The sequence below is a fragment of the Diadema antillarum genome, unplaced genomic scaffold (genome assembly GCF_040938485.1).
Source record: "Diadema antillarum isolate AM-2024a unplaced genomic scaffold, OU_Dant_1.0 seq00000015_RagTag, whole genome shotgun sequence".
NCBI classification, from domain to species: Eukaryota; Metazoa; Echinodermata; class Echinoidea; order Diadematoida; family Diadematidae; genus Diadema; species Diadema antillarum.
Genome location: NW_027271135.1, coordinates 1311299 through 1327695, shown reverse-complemented (window position 1 = coordinate 1327695; position 16397 = coordinate 1311299). Strand labels below are relative to the sequence as shown.

The following is a 16397-nucleotide window of genomic DNA, read 5'->3' as shown; positions in this document are numbered from 1 at the left end:
TACATTTTGATCAGCATTTTTTTTTCTCTCTCTTTCTCTCTTTAAATTCAGGGCAGGGATGATATAAAATTATTAATTAGTACAACATCCTCCCACATGATTAAAATTGCCTGCTAAAAGTTTCCAGTACTGATACATTTAGATAAAAACTGTGAATGCCTGAATATTGCTTGCAGTTGTTAATGAGTTATAGATTTACATGGTCCATATCTATCACAAACATATAAGTTATGTGTCAGAATTTGTGTAACAGATGCGTTTAAAGGGATGGTATAATTTTGGTTCAGATGCGGTGTTCGAACTTTTTGCGAGATGATTGGAAACCACTTTGATTGACTGAAAATTGTTTGACTGAAATCAGTTTTGAAATGGCTGGGATACCCGAAAACAAAGGGAGGAAAGGTAATCATAATAAAAGGTTGGTCCCAGCTTTTATTAGCACCGTTAATGCCGTTGTTGTCATATATCTCGGCCATTTCAAAACCAAATTCAATCAAATAAACTTTTCTTTACCCTATTTTTGTTTTGATATTCTTTATTTGAATTTCATGCTTAGGCTTCTTTGTTGTTTGTTTGTTTGTTTTTGTTGCTGTTTTTGGCATACAATCTAATGAAGCAGCACTTGTCCAATCTTCTGTTGTACACATGTAGGATCTTTCTCTCCTCTCTTTCAGTCTGCTTGTCTTTCTTTTTTCATTCTCTCCCTCTCTCTCCCTCTCATATATATGTATATGTATATATATATATATATATATATATATATATATATATACACATATATTTACATATATAATTTATACAATTGGGTATATATTAGTGTGCCAGATCATAACGGAGAATGACGCCCCCACTTGAACAATCGTGCTGCAGTGTCAATCTTCTCATTTGATCAGGAGTCAAGAGGTGATCAATGTACTCTCAGAGGTACTGAGAGATTACAAGATGCGCTGAGTCTCAGTTGAGAACGAAAATATCTTCTTGCTTGTTAATCCAAAGCCCCTAGCCCCCCCCCCCCCCCACACACACACACAAAGTAACAAACAAACCTGAATTCACTTTGTAGTAAAATGCATTATGGGACTGGAGGGGGGGGGGGAGGACAGGAAAAAGCTGATTTTTGTTGAATAAAACTAGTCAAACGTCATTGAAAAGGGATATTTATACCCATCCTAAATGAGCATCTTCTAAATCGACGCATGAGATTATTTCCTATTAATACGCTTCAGTTTCTGTTTTTAATTCTCTTTTTGCTCCTCCTCTGCCCATTCTCCCCCTTTTTTTCTTTCCTTCAGAAAAAAATCATCCGCAGCAGCGTCAATATAATTCTACCACTTCTGTCTTCATCCACGTCTTCTTAGCATGTATAGTGATAATTTCTTTGTAAATTCTGATCACTTCACTTTTGTTAGCATTACCAGCGTCCTCCACACCTTTGTCGTATTACTGCCATTATTACGACACTATTATCACCTTTTATGGCTACATCGTCATTGCCATTATAATTGTAATGGCATGGACCACTGGTAGAGAAGTGGCAACACTGAAGAGGCTATATACTCTGGATAAAGAAGACCTTCTTTTCTTCTTCTACTTCTTCCTATTATTATTATCATTATTATTATTATTATTATTATTATTATTATTATTATTATTATTATTATCATTATCATCATCATCATTATCATTATTAATATTATTATCATCATCATCATTATCATCACCTTTATCAGTATAATTCTCATGATAGCACTCATCACATTAAATCCACCTTCTCAGGATTTTCTGAATTGTAATCAACTCTCATCAACATAAGTACTCATCATAATAGCCACCATCACCACAACCCTTATCAACATCATTCCCCTTCCCTCGGTGGTATCACATTTTTGTGACAAGTTACTCTATCACTGCAATAATAATATACTGCTCCCATCTATTGCTTCTTTGTTTAAAAAAACCCGTATTATTATAGTAATAAAAGACAGTCTGACTTCTATAATAATTTACACTCATTTTATTTCATAATCAAATCATTCATTCAACATTAATAAATAATACATGCGCATAAGAGCGATGCAATGGCTTGAACACAACTCAAACGAAAGAAAAAAAAAAGAAAACAAAGCTGGCTTCATTTTTTGTACAAAAATAAACAATTGGGAAGTGTCTGTCTCTCCAATTATTGCTTATTCCTTAAGTTCAAAACCATTCGCCATTCTTCAGTGTGAGAAAAATATTTTGCTTCTGAACATAAATTTTGAGAAGGCAGACACAAAAGGTAAATATATACAAATAAGTTAAATCGAAAATAAATAGTGAGGTAATAGCGTATAATAGCGTATAAATATAAAATACACTTGTATTCGTCATTACAGTTAGATTAATAATTGCAATGGCCATTCAAGGTTTTGTTCCAATGTGGATAGGGTATGCATAGGGACGGTTGTCCAATGATATTACAAGTTGAATTAACCCAATCATATCAAAATACTATTGCAAGTTGAGCTGAACAGGTTTGGAATGTTGTCTTGACCCGGATTTAGGGATAAACTTTATTTTTGTAAATGCTATCCATGCTAATTCAATGCAGCTCTTTTTATAAGATAAATACTCATCTCATTCGGAGAAAATGGAATTACAATCCTATTCATCTTATATCATACGTCATTCCAATGTGACGCTCAAGACCATCGAAAATCATGATGTAAACTAATCAAATATTAACAACAAAAATACGCTGTAAATTCAAAAAAAAAAATCATCCAAACAAATCAGGAAACACGACAATCTGATATGGAATGATTAATAAATCAGTACATTTACTTCGGTTTAAATGCAAATATTTTCGTGTTTAGTTTTTTTTTTGACTGAGTGATTGAATTTTTATTGTGAAAAGTAAGTCACATATTGCATCTCTATAACTCAAACCCATTCTGAACCATGGAGGGCTTGGCAGCTTTGCAAAGAATTAAAACATGAAATACAATGTCATTGAAACTAAGACAAGGAATGTTGGGTTTTTGGCACACATAACGTTTAAACGGAAAATGTAGTTAATCTTCAATGGAATGTACAAAGCAAAAAACAACATGTCCTGACTTTGCAGAGGTCGTATAGACATTTCAGTCATATCAAATTCCTCATCCAAAGTCAGTTGCGTAGACGGCAGTGCTCAACATCTCTGAAACATGGACGTGCTTCAACAATGATGCATACAATTTCAGATCAGTATCATCAAACATAATTCCTCCTGAATTCCAAACACCCTTTGAATCAGAAGGACAATGAATGTTGAACATGATAACTGCAAACAAAATTTTCATCGAGTAACATTAATGAAAAAAAAAATGAATTTTGATATTCTAACAACGCCAACTAGACGTACAATCATCTTAATTATCAAAGACGATGAAGCGTACGAATTGGTCCAGTACACAGTGAGTGTCGATGGGAAATAGTGTCCTGATAGTTTCCTGATCATGACTACACATGTATCGTGGACGTCATTAAAGTTGAACCGCAAAATTGACGAGTCATAATATTATTCTGAAGAGGGCTTCTCATTTGCCTGATGGGGTAAGACTAACAGAACTTCCATTATTGCTGGAGATTCTTCTGGGCTGGAGACACTATGGATGTTCCTTTCCAAGTAAAGTGGGGGAAGCACGTATGAATACTGGGAATCTTGGCTAGCTGGAGTGGTTGCAGCAAGGCCCGGTTTGGGTCGGTTTTTAGTAAGCCATTTCAGTTCCCCAAGGACGGTATGGTTTCGTCACAATGGCAGTGTGAGCATTGTGGGACGTGCTGGTTGGACTTCCGGTGTATCCGTTGGGAGAAAGGACAGGCAACGTGTTGTAAGGGACTGGATACTGTGAGTGAATGGCTGGCAGAGAGGGCGTCGTTAGCTGTCCAGGGGTGTTTCCTATGGGGGCTGATGTGGCCACGCCCGTCGGAGGGGCGGGACCTGGTAGTCTGCCGTGACAAGAGGTTTGTAGCTGCGTGTCCGCCTGACTCGTGCTGGTGATCATCGGCAGCATCTGGCGCGAGTTCTCGCTCACCGACGTGACGGCCGGTGGGAGGCTAGGTGGATGGTGATCGGAGGTAGGCCCAGAGTTGTGCTGGCCGCTGTGCGGAGGAGGCGGGAGGGCGGGCGTCTGTGAGTGTGTATGGGCAGGAAATTGAGAGTGGTGTCCAGACACAGTGTAGTGCTGCCTTGTTTGGAACTCACGTTGAGCTACGTAGCACTGAAGATGAGACATTAGTCGCAGTCTCAGTGGATCCTGGATGTCCATACCTTCCACGGTGACCAGGTAGCGAGCAACCTCCGAGGCGCACTCCCGGAACCCGAGGACTCGGTAATCCATGGCATACGCGTGTGCCTCTCCGTAGGGGTGGAACGAGCCGTCGATACCTATTGTAGGAATGAGTCAAATAGATTAGGAGTTTTCGTTAATTCATTGATTCCAATTAAGAGATTGGTTCCAGTAGCTGCACGTTTATCTTTATTCAACCCCTTCTTGTTCAGAATCAAGAAGTCCGCACTAAGCAAGAGGGATCATTAGCTTTTGTGAAATTACGTATGAAGATTAAAGATGGCACCCATATTACTTTCACATTTACACAAGTAACGAAAAAATACTCCCCTACTCACAAAAGTCGACAAAGCATTCTTGACCAGTAGTCACTAATCTTCAGTACCCCTAATTGTGGCTCTTAACGTCAAATAAGTATAGCACTGAGTGAGCCATCAATTCGCTTGTCAACAAAAGTCGAGACAAATGAGCTGTCGGGGTCTTTTCACTAGGATCTTGCCGGATTACTCACTGGGATACTTACAGTTAAACGTCTTACCGCATTCATTTTTATGTCCTGATTCTAGGGTTTGTAATCTGGCTTAACAAAAAGGTTTTTTTTTGCGTTTTGAGAAGAAAAATAGAGAGGGGTCACTGTCCTCAGGGGGTAGCAAGATACTTAAGAGATGGCACAGTGTTGTTGTTATTTTCCTCTCTTTCTTATTTTCATTCCTACTTGCAAACAATAAGGGAGTGAAGAACGGTATTATAAAACAGCATCAGTTTCGTGGTGTACCATTTTAATCATTATTCTGATTAGGCGTTGACTATTGTCTTGATATAATCACAATAAATCATGCAAAATATCAACATAAGGTACATTAAAAGTAATAATAAGTCGTAGTTGCTTGTTTAAGGCTTTAAAATGGTTTAAAAAAATGACAGGTACATGCAGTGCGTTCGGTTTGTGAGACAGTGTGTTTGAAAAGTCGGGCATTGGAGTAGTGAAAATGAGTGCATGAGATTGTATTTTGTAGTCCAACACTATGATCTGAATTGCGCAAATACGATTGGTTTTTCCCTGCACAACTCGGAAAGTAACGCAGGATATTTGTTATTAGGGCATTTGACTATTTCGTCAATATTATGAATATTTCGTCAATATTAAAAGTTTAGAATAAATCCCCTTGCATGCGACGTCGTTCATATTGAATGTAGGGGGAGATTGCAATCGCGTAAACAATAGATGAAAGTGGAAATTAGGTATCATTTTGAAACAGAAACATTGCTCACCTTTTGCATGGAGATATTTGAGGTGATCGACCGTCATCTGTAATATCTCAGCCTTCTCGAGCTTTGCTGAGCCCTGCCACAGAACGAAGAAAATTAGAGAAATGATTAGAAGAAATAGTTAACGATTCCTCCCTAAAAACAAAGGAGTAGTAACCTATGGGCAGCCACCAGGTACAAAATCAGAAGTTTGTGACACAATGTACGGGGAAAATGATTATAATGTGACCTAACATCCGATCAATTATTATTCAACAATGGAGACAACAGCGCCGTGTGTCACTGTGTATCATTTTCTATACTTGCGTATGAATTTGCAGTCATTTCACTTGAGAACTTCGAGTATTTGCTGTTGATTCTGAACAACTAATACTTTCCCATTTCTCTCTCCTTCTTAGCCTCTCTTTCTCTCTCTTTAACGCAGCAAAGTAACGTCAACACAGACACGTGTTTGACAACGACTGGTTTCAGTTGATCTCAATTTAACCCGTTGAGGACGGACTGATTTGGCTACAACAGGCATTTCCCATAGACACCTGCCCGAGTATACTCGGGACTCGTCCTCAACGGGCTTTAAGATATGTAATCACTCTTCAGCTAATTCAGCTAATTAGGGGTTAGCTTAAATCATGTTCTCAAAATATGATCTTGTTAATCACTGTTTCATGCATAGTAAAATGAAATCAAACATTTGTGACGAGGTAAAAAACCAACCACAGCAAAGGGAGCGTAAAACGCGTCGATTAAATCTTGTATACTCTAGTCTTCGCGCTCCAACGTATTTGTCTACCTACTTGTTTGCCTTCAAATGTTTAAATATGCAATTGTATTTTTGTTGGAAATCAAATAAATGGAAATAGAAATAAAAAATGAATATCACTTTGTTGATACACGATTGAGAACTCAGTGTCTCCGCTTCAATTTCAATCATAATCTTAACTCTGGTGGCTCGTTGTCTATTATTCATGTTCCCAGTGATCTGTACACATTCCTCCAGTGGCCGCGCGCTTCAGCAACTCACTGTGCATAAAGCATACATTACAATGCAGCACGCCTTATTCATATTAAAAAGGTTTCAGAACATTATCAACAGGTTGGCAAGATAACGGTCCCTATCAACGCAATGACCCTATCATTTACCCCCTCCCCCCCCCCCCCCCCCCATCCCGCCTCTTCTTTTATTTGACACGGTGTGTAGTTCGAGACAAAGACCACGCTCGCCGTACACGCGCCAAATATCGAGGTTGCAAATATTGGGTACACAGAACCAGCGCGTGCCCTCAATTAAAAGCATGAGGAAGCGAGGGGGTGAAGGGACATACCTCCAGCTTTTCACTTCCTTTATTTTTGTATCACCGGGAGTCAGGTGAAACGGCACTGCGCAGATATTGTCACTGAATGATACTAATACACAGATGACTCAAATTATTGCTCACAATTTAGGCAATTGTTATATACAAGTGTACCTGAAGTTCTCCCTTTCCGCCGTGCTCACCGCTAACACCTGACTAAAGAACATTGTATCTTTTCTTCGCGGAAATAAGAAATCAATAATCTGCACTGCCAAACTAATTTCCTGCATCTATTTAATTTGAAGTTGGAGTATCGTCTATGTGATATATAATTATGCAAGATAGTTTTGTTTGAGACCTAATGTCAGGTTTCTAACATTTTTGGTGAGATAATGAGGAATCTCTTATGAAATATGAAAGAGCATGTAATTCCATGAGGAATTCAACGTTTATGTGATGAAAATTGGTTTTGAAATGGCTGAGATATCCAAAACAGAGCGATTCTAATAAAGTGTGGGATCCCTTTTTTATTACGATCGCTTTGTTTTACTTTGTTTTTGGATGTTTCAGTCATTTCAAACCCAATTTTAATCAAATAAACTTTGAATTCCTCTTAAAATGGTGTGCTCTGTACTATTTCAGAAGTGTTTTCTTGGTATCTCGCAAAAAGTTAAAAGCCCAATTCTCCTCTCCATCAATACTGTACAATGCCTTTAATAACTTTCTACATAATAATTATCATATAGCCGTGTTGTTTGGCAAAAAACAACAATACATTGTATCATAAAAGTGCTGAAAAATTGTAGATGAGAGTACGTGCTGTCAGTGATTTTAAACTCTTAATTTTGACAGTTGGAGAATGAATTTATTCGAAATATTGCAAAGTTTTCATCACACGTTTCAAGGAGTACATTGCCAACGCTTACTGGAAGAGGGTCAAGACTCAACGTACCCAATGCCCCTTTCCTCCTCCACACCATCCCCCTTCTTTGTGAGAGTACACCCCTTCTGGAATTCACTATTGCATTACGACTCTAGTATGGTCTTTTGACATTACATGCTTCCAAGCGATAATTGGTTAATATTTTATTGCTTCTACTAACTTAAGGGAATGTTTGTTGTGGAAGAGGGTTCGATGTTGTAACGAGTATAGTGTGACAGGTATGAAATAAGGTGGGAAATACCTGATTTTCAAGCAAGATACAGGAAACAGAGAAATCTGACGAAGAAATCCGTTTAACAAAGAACACGATGGCTATAGGGCTAGGAGAGTGAAGTACGCACGTAAATGCTTATCGCTTAGATGGTGAAAATGTCTGCCATATAATTTTGATGCCGCAATGGAATTAACCCTTCGTCCCTTTTGTGAGGACCAGACAAGGGGGGAATTATTTCTTCCCACTTTTTTTCCCTCCTCTGTTTGGTTCTTTTCTCTTTCTCTGCCTTAGAAATCCCCAACACCTGCACACTCCGCCAAAGAAAACAGAAGAATAGAACGAAAGAACCGAAGACTAAAATCTGAAAAGCGGTTTGTGACAGGAGAAAAAAAAGAGTTCCTTTTCATGCCTCCTCCATTCTTTAGCTCGTGCCTTTCGCGTGCCCCTTTGTGTATCGGATTGTAGAGAGTGTTTCCCTTCGACCCGTTCTGTTTTCGTTAGCTTGCTTGCACCTCCTTTGTACGACCAAACTTGGACCTTACGGGCTTTCGAGGAGGGAAGGTTCAACCAGAGTTTGAAACCACAAATTTGCCTACTATTATTGCCTATGATGTGTATGCCACACATCATACATATCGGACTGCATACAGAATGCGTTTTTGTCACTGGGCGCATAAAATGAATGCACGTAGTAAACCGCTGGGTTTGAATAAATTTGCTATTTCTGAAAGAAAAGAGATGGAAAGGCGGAGAGAAAAAAAAATAACGGTCTTTGTTGTTTTGATTTTACTCGCATGATATGATGGTGATTTGCTTCCGGGCAGAGTTTGTCTGAGAGGTGAGCATCGAGGGAGGGGAATTATTTTGGCCAATGAAACTAGAATTATGGTCGTCTGAAAGGGGTAAAGAAGTCGCGGATTCAACTGGAATCATTTGGCGATGACAAACAGGCATTGTTGGCGGGCACGCGCCCGATGCGAAAGGCAGGACGCCGTCGGTCAAAATCAAGATCTACAAACTCTGATTTCGCCCCTCCGTTAATTTCAGGTTTTTGTCAGATGACTGATTGGCGGAGTATAAACTTCGATTTGCAAATAATTTTATGGTTAAACGCTGGCTACGAAATGTTCACGGACAAAGCGTCTATACCATTGCTGCAGTACTCACTGGCTTGTCTGCCACACTGATATAATGGTGAAGTTTATGCGGCTTTTAAGATAGGACATGTACTGTGTTTGGGATCAACGAGCTTTATCGCAAACATGAATTATTAGACTATATACTCTTTATCAAGACGCCTATACGGTGATCTTTATTTTTCCCCATCAAAAAGCTTCTAGGACTTACAAACAGGTAGCCATTTTTTGCATTATTCAGCATCAAGACGCCAAACTGAGCACAAAGCTTTTAAACGTAATTATTTGACAACTTCTGAACGTCATAACGTTATGATAATTTAATAATCATAACGTTCAGGTACATCTAATTGTGAGTTGCGATTCAATTTACTTTATATCATGCTTGTTTACGAATTCACTTTAAATCTATACGAGTGTAATTATTTCCATTTTGACGTACGGAACAGAATCATCATCCTACATTACACTTCATGGTTTGCGTACCCGGGCTCACTCGATCTCTGGCCTAGATTTTGATTGCGAGATTCACCGTGGGTCTCGAATGAATCGCACTGCTTTCGACTGGGATTTCGTCCCTGCCCGAATGCTCATTTTCTTTTCTTTTTTCTTTTTCCTTTCTTTTTTCGGAGCTGAATGACCGTGTTTGACTGTCATTGTCACAGATCGCTAGCCAGGCTTTAGTTAGATGGAGGTCACGCCGTATCTGAGGACGCGAACAAACAACAACCTGGCATATCGCCACCTGCCATTCGCTGATGCCACCAACGCCCAATTGGGTACGCGCTCTTGCGAACACCAGCGAACGCATCTTATTTCCTCCTTTTTTTTTTCCACCACACTACACATCCAGTTGTGAACACTCATTCCAATACAGAAGACTCAAACATGTTTCCAGATAATAAATTTATCAAGTCACGTAGTATGGTTTTTCCACTTAATCCCGCACTTCCCAGTGATGGTAGAAGTTCTCTTGAGATAACAGTGCTCTTGAAATTCGTCAGCCCACCGCAGTCTATAAAACCTCTCTGATGTCATAACTGAAGATATGACCCGGCGCAGTGGCCTATTTATTGAAAGACTGTTTGCATACTACATTTATCTTGGCATACACAAACACGTGTAGCTCACTCATCATAATGTACTTCGAGATCGAATGCTGAACCAGAGAAAGAAAGAAAGCAGAATGATACAGAGAAAATAGTCTGTCATGGAGTTGACGTATGACAGTATTTGCTGACCAAACACATTGACATGAATGCCGTACAGAAAGAGGAAAAAGGCACTTTTGCTCCTTCTTTTGGAAACTTAATGGTCAGATTAACTCTTGAAAGTTACAGGAACTATTATAATTTTATTGATAATTCGTGCAACATATAATGTATAGAACTTCACCATCATATAAGGATTATCGTATTTTGTAACGACATTGAAAAATAAAATAGGCAACTGGAAAATGTTTCGGCCTCTGAAGCTCTTCAGGCGCATCCTTTCAGCAATTATTGCTTTCGTAAAACCCACGTGATCCATCATGGTACAATGGTTTGTAAGACGATGGTCTGCAACTCACCTGCTTTTCGAAAGCTGCGGGAACGAGTCGTCGGAGTTCAGTCAGGGAATTGTTGATTCGGTCCCTTCTTCTTTTTTCGATAATCTAGAGAGACGTCAACAGATATCATAGTGATTGATTAGAGGGTGTGAAAACAGGCAAAATACAAGGTTGCATAATAGGAGGATTTCAATTTCACATGTTGTTTGTGTTTTAGAATAGGAAAAAAAGCATGTTTCAATGTTTATTAGAATAGAAAGGAAAGCAAAATTATACCCATGACAATTGAACATTTTCAATATTATCCAATGACAACCCGAGTACTACAGAGACACAAGAAATTGCAATTTTTGAATTTATATTACTGAGAAGATAATTAAACATTTTTTTCTCTCCTCTTTAAAAGGACAGTGTACATCGCTTGTTTAACGAAGGGAAGAACGAAGTGGTTATGTGCCCAGCCCTAGGCAAACATGTCAGCTTCCACGCTTTGGAAATATCAGCTTTGAAGATTGATTTGCGATAGGGAATATAATTCATGATCAATCTATTCGCCAGCTTCAAGTGGCAGCCCATAGATGCCAACCCCTGGGCAAACATCAAAATAGGCTACCCATAAATGCGGGAACCACACCATATCGTGCATGGAGGCAAACCACAGTTGCATGACTAATACTATAGTAAGAATTTCACTATTTTAGGTTGAAAACAAACGCAAGCATTTTCCCCCCTCCCAATAACTCTTTGCGCAGCTGCACCGAGCTGGGATTCTTGCCCAGTTCACATTCATTATTTTAACTTGGGCATATTTTTGAATTGCCAATTCGTGCCTTCATATATGTGTTCGTTGAAAATCATTCCTATAACATATTGAGCAGAGATAAAAAAGAAATCAATAATAACAATAATAATAATGATGATAATAATAAAAAACAATTTTTGTAGATGGTGAATTATATTTTAGTCTCCAAGCACTTTTTAGAAACGAGTAAAAACAGACTCATGTATATGAACACACAAAAACAACAATAAGGAAAATTATATATCAACCTAAAAAAAATCATTAGTTTACATAATAATTGAAATTACTTTACAAACAAATGAGACTTTAATAAAGACTTGAACTGATTTAGTGATGAACATTCTCTGATACCATTAGGGAGCTGATTCCAACGATGAGGTATCGAATATCAAAAGATCGGTGATCATAAAAGTATTTAGTTATTACATCGTATGGTGCGATAATTGTTTGGTGCTAGATCGAAGTGGTCTGGAAGATAAATATTCGTGGAGGGGCTGCTGCACATAATGACGAGCTTACTGATGGCGACATTTGTGTGCAATTATTGTAAGTTTATAAACTAATCTTTCTTTGACTGGCAATGTGTGTAGCAGAGTAATTTCAAAGAAAGACAAAAGGATGCATGAAAACTAAGGGAAGAAGATCTTCTTCTGTGAAGTCCATCGAGTGAAAAGAGAGCTAGGTTTAGCAACAAAACTCAACAAGATTGTACTTTGAAAGGGAATGTATTGTCATTTTTGTATTCTTGTTGTCATAATTATCATTGTATTTTAGTCTATGCCTCTTAAGTCTTGTTACAAGGCCTAAGTCCCCTTGGATAACTGTGTAAACAAGGACTGTATGCCAACCAACTTTTTTTTTTTAACAAATATATCATCTTATATTTCCATACAGTCGGGAGAGGAAACCAAAATGACAAAGGAAAGAGACAAACAGACAGACAGAGAGACAAAATTTATCGATTTTAGTAAACAAAACATAATGCTTGATGCCAACAAAAACACAACAAAAAAACTCTTTATTACGTCCCTATACACCTGCCCATTTGCTGTTTATAATTGATTACTGCTATCTTGTGCATATTTGCACACTATCCATGCCGAGATAAACACATTTGCACAGTGATGACGCCACCATTCATTTTGGGTCAGCTATAAACTTTTAGGCGTTCTACCAAGTCTTCTGCACGATACGTATCACTCACGGAGTGGTGGGGTGGGAACAACCGTTCCGCCTCGCTAGCGGCTTCTTCTCCGCCCTACTAAGCTAATTTACTGGAGGAATAATCATGGCGTATAAGGGAACCCCTAACACCTCTTTAAAAAGCCTCCCAAAATGGACGCGCTAAGCGTGTATGATGACAACATTGTCAGGGGATCTAATTACTGTCATTGATTTAGGACCGCCAGTTGACGGTATTTGGGATCTGCTAATTCGAGCAAATGCCCGCCGCCTCTTCTGCAGAGATTCGATCGTCATGACGAACATCGTGAAAACCGAGAAGTAACCGAAGCTTTATCTGGTACTGGGAAATGACTTGCCTTATCCTGAGTCTAGAGGGTATTTGGATGGCGAGATATTTGTAGAGAGGAGCAGAAATCCCGGGCAGTGATTTGTGCGACTTTGATGTGAGGGTATGAGGGATGAGGTATAAACTTATAAGATTCACCGTCCAGCATCCAACATGACAAAATGCAGAAAAAGGACAAAAAAAAAAACAGTAAATGTATAAACGGCTCGACACTAATCGTTTTCTCTGGTGCCCCTTTCGGGCAACTCAAATCTTGAAATGTCAAATATAGGGACCCGTAATAAAGGAAACATAACAATCCATTTTGAACTTCAGTTCTCCGATCGGGGAACTAAAAGGTAACTTCTTTTTTTAATTAGGTGGCCGGACATCAATTCTTAATAGCCCTGGCCACCGCTAATGGCGAACCCTGTATAGGCCTATATATATTTCATGCATACTGTCATGTGTGCATATTTGTATATATATATATATATATATATATAGAATATATGCGTTACTAATATGTTTTTATACGGTATATGCATCGAAAGATTTGCAGAATATAGAGGGGATATAATACTGTGATAGAGATGTCGCAAATTAGGAGATTATTTTCTGTTGCAAAAAAAGTGAAAATAGAGTTGAATTGTAATTGTAATTTTGATTTGAATTTGAATGTTTGGATGGCAGAGGATGAGAGGCAGTGGCGTCAAAGTGCAAGTGAATTTTGAATGAGGAGAAGAAGGAGAGGAAATGATTTTAAGAGGGATTCAACTATAGAAGAATGCCTCGTGTTGCAGATAATATGTGAGTCATATGACGTCATAGTGTGATCATGGCGGCTGAATTCTGTCTGGAGCACATACTGCCTTCGATGAGATGGTTTACCCTATTTCTTTCTGACAATCCGTTATCATAAGCGTAGTTCTATAAGGGAATAGTTCTAGTATACTCAAACGGAGAATATGTATTATAATATACGCCGTTATTAAAATGATGTAAGATCATTCTTAAATCTCCTTTTAATAATATAATAAGGAGATCATTAGTCACGAGTTGGGCATAATTGCGCTTTCAGATTTCATATCAGCCCCTTTAAGGCTGATATTATAATAATTCTTAACTCTGGCGCCTTCTATATAGGTACTGATCTTAGCTAAGAATCACTTGCAAGTCTTTATGATACCGAACTCTTGGAGCATATAAGAATTGGAGCATAATTAATAAGGGTTGATTTTCCATACCATGTTTTTATACATTTGTTGAACAAATAAAGAAATGCAATGCAATGAAATGAAATGAAATGAAATGAAATGAAATGATATATTCAAGAATAAGAAATCCGAAGATTCTCTGGGTCGCAGCCTGTCTGATAGCTTGAAATCAATACTGTCATTCGAGTGTATAATGCTCACAGATAATGAGGCCGTAAAATGCATTCGAGTTACTGTCAGGACGTAAATCAGCTTAAAACATCGCAGTCCGCGTACCAAAATATAATATGATGTGGACAGATTTATTATACAATATGGGCTTACCTGTCGGCATTCATTACACTGTCAGTTTGTACATTTTTCATAGCTTAAGTGGGATTGTTCTAAAAAGGGTTGTTCTCTCTCTTGATGCAGGCATACATTAGAAAATTGTATTCTATTTCTCTTTGTCATAATATTGTTACAAAATCAAGTCACAAATGAAATTACAATTCATCATTATCCTGCCTATATGGAAAGGAGAAATAAGACAAACAGCGGACAACTTAGAATGAAATAAGAGCAAAGATGAATGGATGATAAAATCGTTTCAGATGTGATAAACCTCCGACACAATAGCAAACATCATTATGAAGGATAGTCAGTATAAACATGGAACAGAAAGAGAGCTTTATAGAGAAAAACGAAGGAATAATTCAAATGCAATTACACTCACCCCTCGTCTCTTCTTTCGTGCGCTTACAGGACATGACTGGCTCGGTGATCTTTAAACACACACAAAAAAAAAAGACATTGTAACAATTATTATTAAACTCAAGCAATGATAACTATACTTTATTGAAAGAATATTGATGGGACACACATTAGACATAGAGCAATGAGCACGAAAAGAACGAAGGAAAGAAAGAGAGAAAGAAAGAAAAGAAGAAAGAGATAAAAACATCTTTACAGCTAACAAATATTACAAGCAATGTGAGGTAATGGAAGAGCAGGGCTGCTGATGTCAACGTATAGATTCCTGTGAATTTACGTTGAGGTATACCCAGAAGAAATACAGTAGGTGTATTGTGCAGAAACAATCATAGACATACATTGAACGATCAAGTTACGTTTGACATTGTGGTATTTTATAACTCTTTATTTTAGTAACGTCAGCTTCCTTCTCACTATGTCTTATAACAATGGCATCTTTACAATCCGTCCAAATACGAGTGTTGAAAAGTGTGCAAAGACTAAATCCACAGAACTTGGTTGTCTCTACTTGAGTATTCGTGTTTCAGTGGGCTTCACCTAAAACTGTATTGCTCTGTAAAAAAAAAACAACAACTATCACGCAATATTCACAATAAAGAAAACAAAAACAGCCCAAGTTTATTTGTGTATATAGATAATAGGGCCCATGTATAATATGTGGACTTGTTATATTTACAACAGAATGTACTTGGAATCCTTGTGGGCATTTTGCTTTCAATCAGGCACTTAGAATCAATATCTCGCGCATAACACGGTTTATTTTTTTTTTCTCAGAGCGATAAATGGCTTCCAAAGCAAGTCTACCATCATTGTGTTAAGATCCCAGTTTTTGACGTCTAGTTTTCTTGGCTTTTGAAATTCAATTTCATGTTTTTTTTTTATTATTATTTTGCATTTGAAAGGAGGAGAAAGGAAAATGTATTACCATTCTTTATTACGTATTCATAATTTTCAGAGAAAAGTTCAACGTCAAATCGTAGAAGACCTAACCAGTGCCGACAGGTATCAGCTACCAGTGAATTGATTGTGCAAAGTAGTTTGAGGTTGTGGATAAAACATGTTTTTATACTTAAGTAACTGGTTTGGAAACCACCACTTTTTTGTCTTACTTACCCCTTCATGGTGTCCTCAAATAATTCTTCACTTTCTGACTCACTCATCGTCCTCTTCATATTCCAGGCACCAACCGATAGCTTCATGCGACAGTCGTTTAGACGAAAAATTTCAAGTGAGAAATTGTCTCGATCTCTGGAATTGTTTCGGTATGAAGAAAAACCTGGTAGCAAAGTCCGGAGTGTCACCGAGTTAGAACATGAGCTGGATCACACGTTTTATCCCCGAACAGCTTGAAGAAATTTCCTCCTCCAGAGAAGGTTTTTGTGCTATTGAAGCGCAAAGG

The 16397-nt window shown here is 38.0% G+C and overlaps 1 protein-coding gene across 1 annotated transcript; it reads right to left on the bottom strand.

Moving 5' to 3' along the window:
- Nucleotides 1-3731: 3731 nt before the first annotated feature.
- On the bottom strand, nucleotides 3732-16197 carry LOC139725085 (hairy/enhancer-of-split related with YRPW motif protein 1-like). Its single transcript, XM_071636174.1, has 5 exons — nucleotides 16112-16197; nucleotides 14961-15009; nucleotides 10738-10821; nucleotides 5586-5658; nucleotides 3732-4411 (listed from the first exon to the last, which is right to left on the bottom strand). The coding sequence occupies exons 1-5, from the start codon at nucleotides 16195-16197 to the stop codon at nucleotides 3732-3734; spliced, it is 972 nt and encodes a 323-aa protein (XP_071492275.1).
- Between the last annotated feature and the right edge of the window lie 200 nt (nucleotides 16198-16397).

Coding starts and splice junctions, on each gene's coding strand:
- LOC139725085 (XM_071636174.1), bottom strand. CDS start 16,197: ATGAAGCTATCGGTTGGTGCCTGGAATATGAAGAGGACGATGAGTGAG. Junction 10,822..14,960: donor CACGAAAGAAGAGACGAGGG/GTGAGTGTAATT, acceptor ACGTCTCTCTAG/ATTATCGAAAAAAGAAGAAG. Junction 5,659..10,737: donor CCGCAGCTTTCGAAAAGCAG/GTGAGTTGCAGA, acceptor GTTCTGTGGCAG/GGCTCAGCAAAGCTCGAGAA.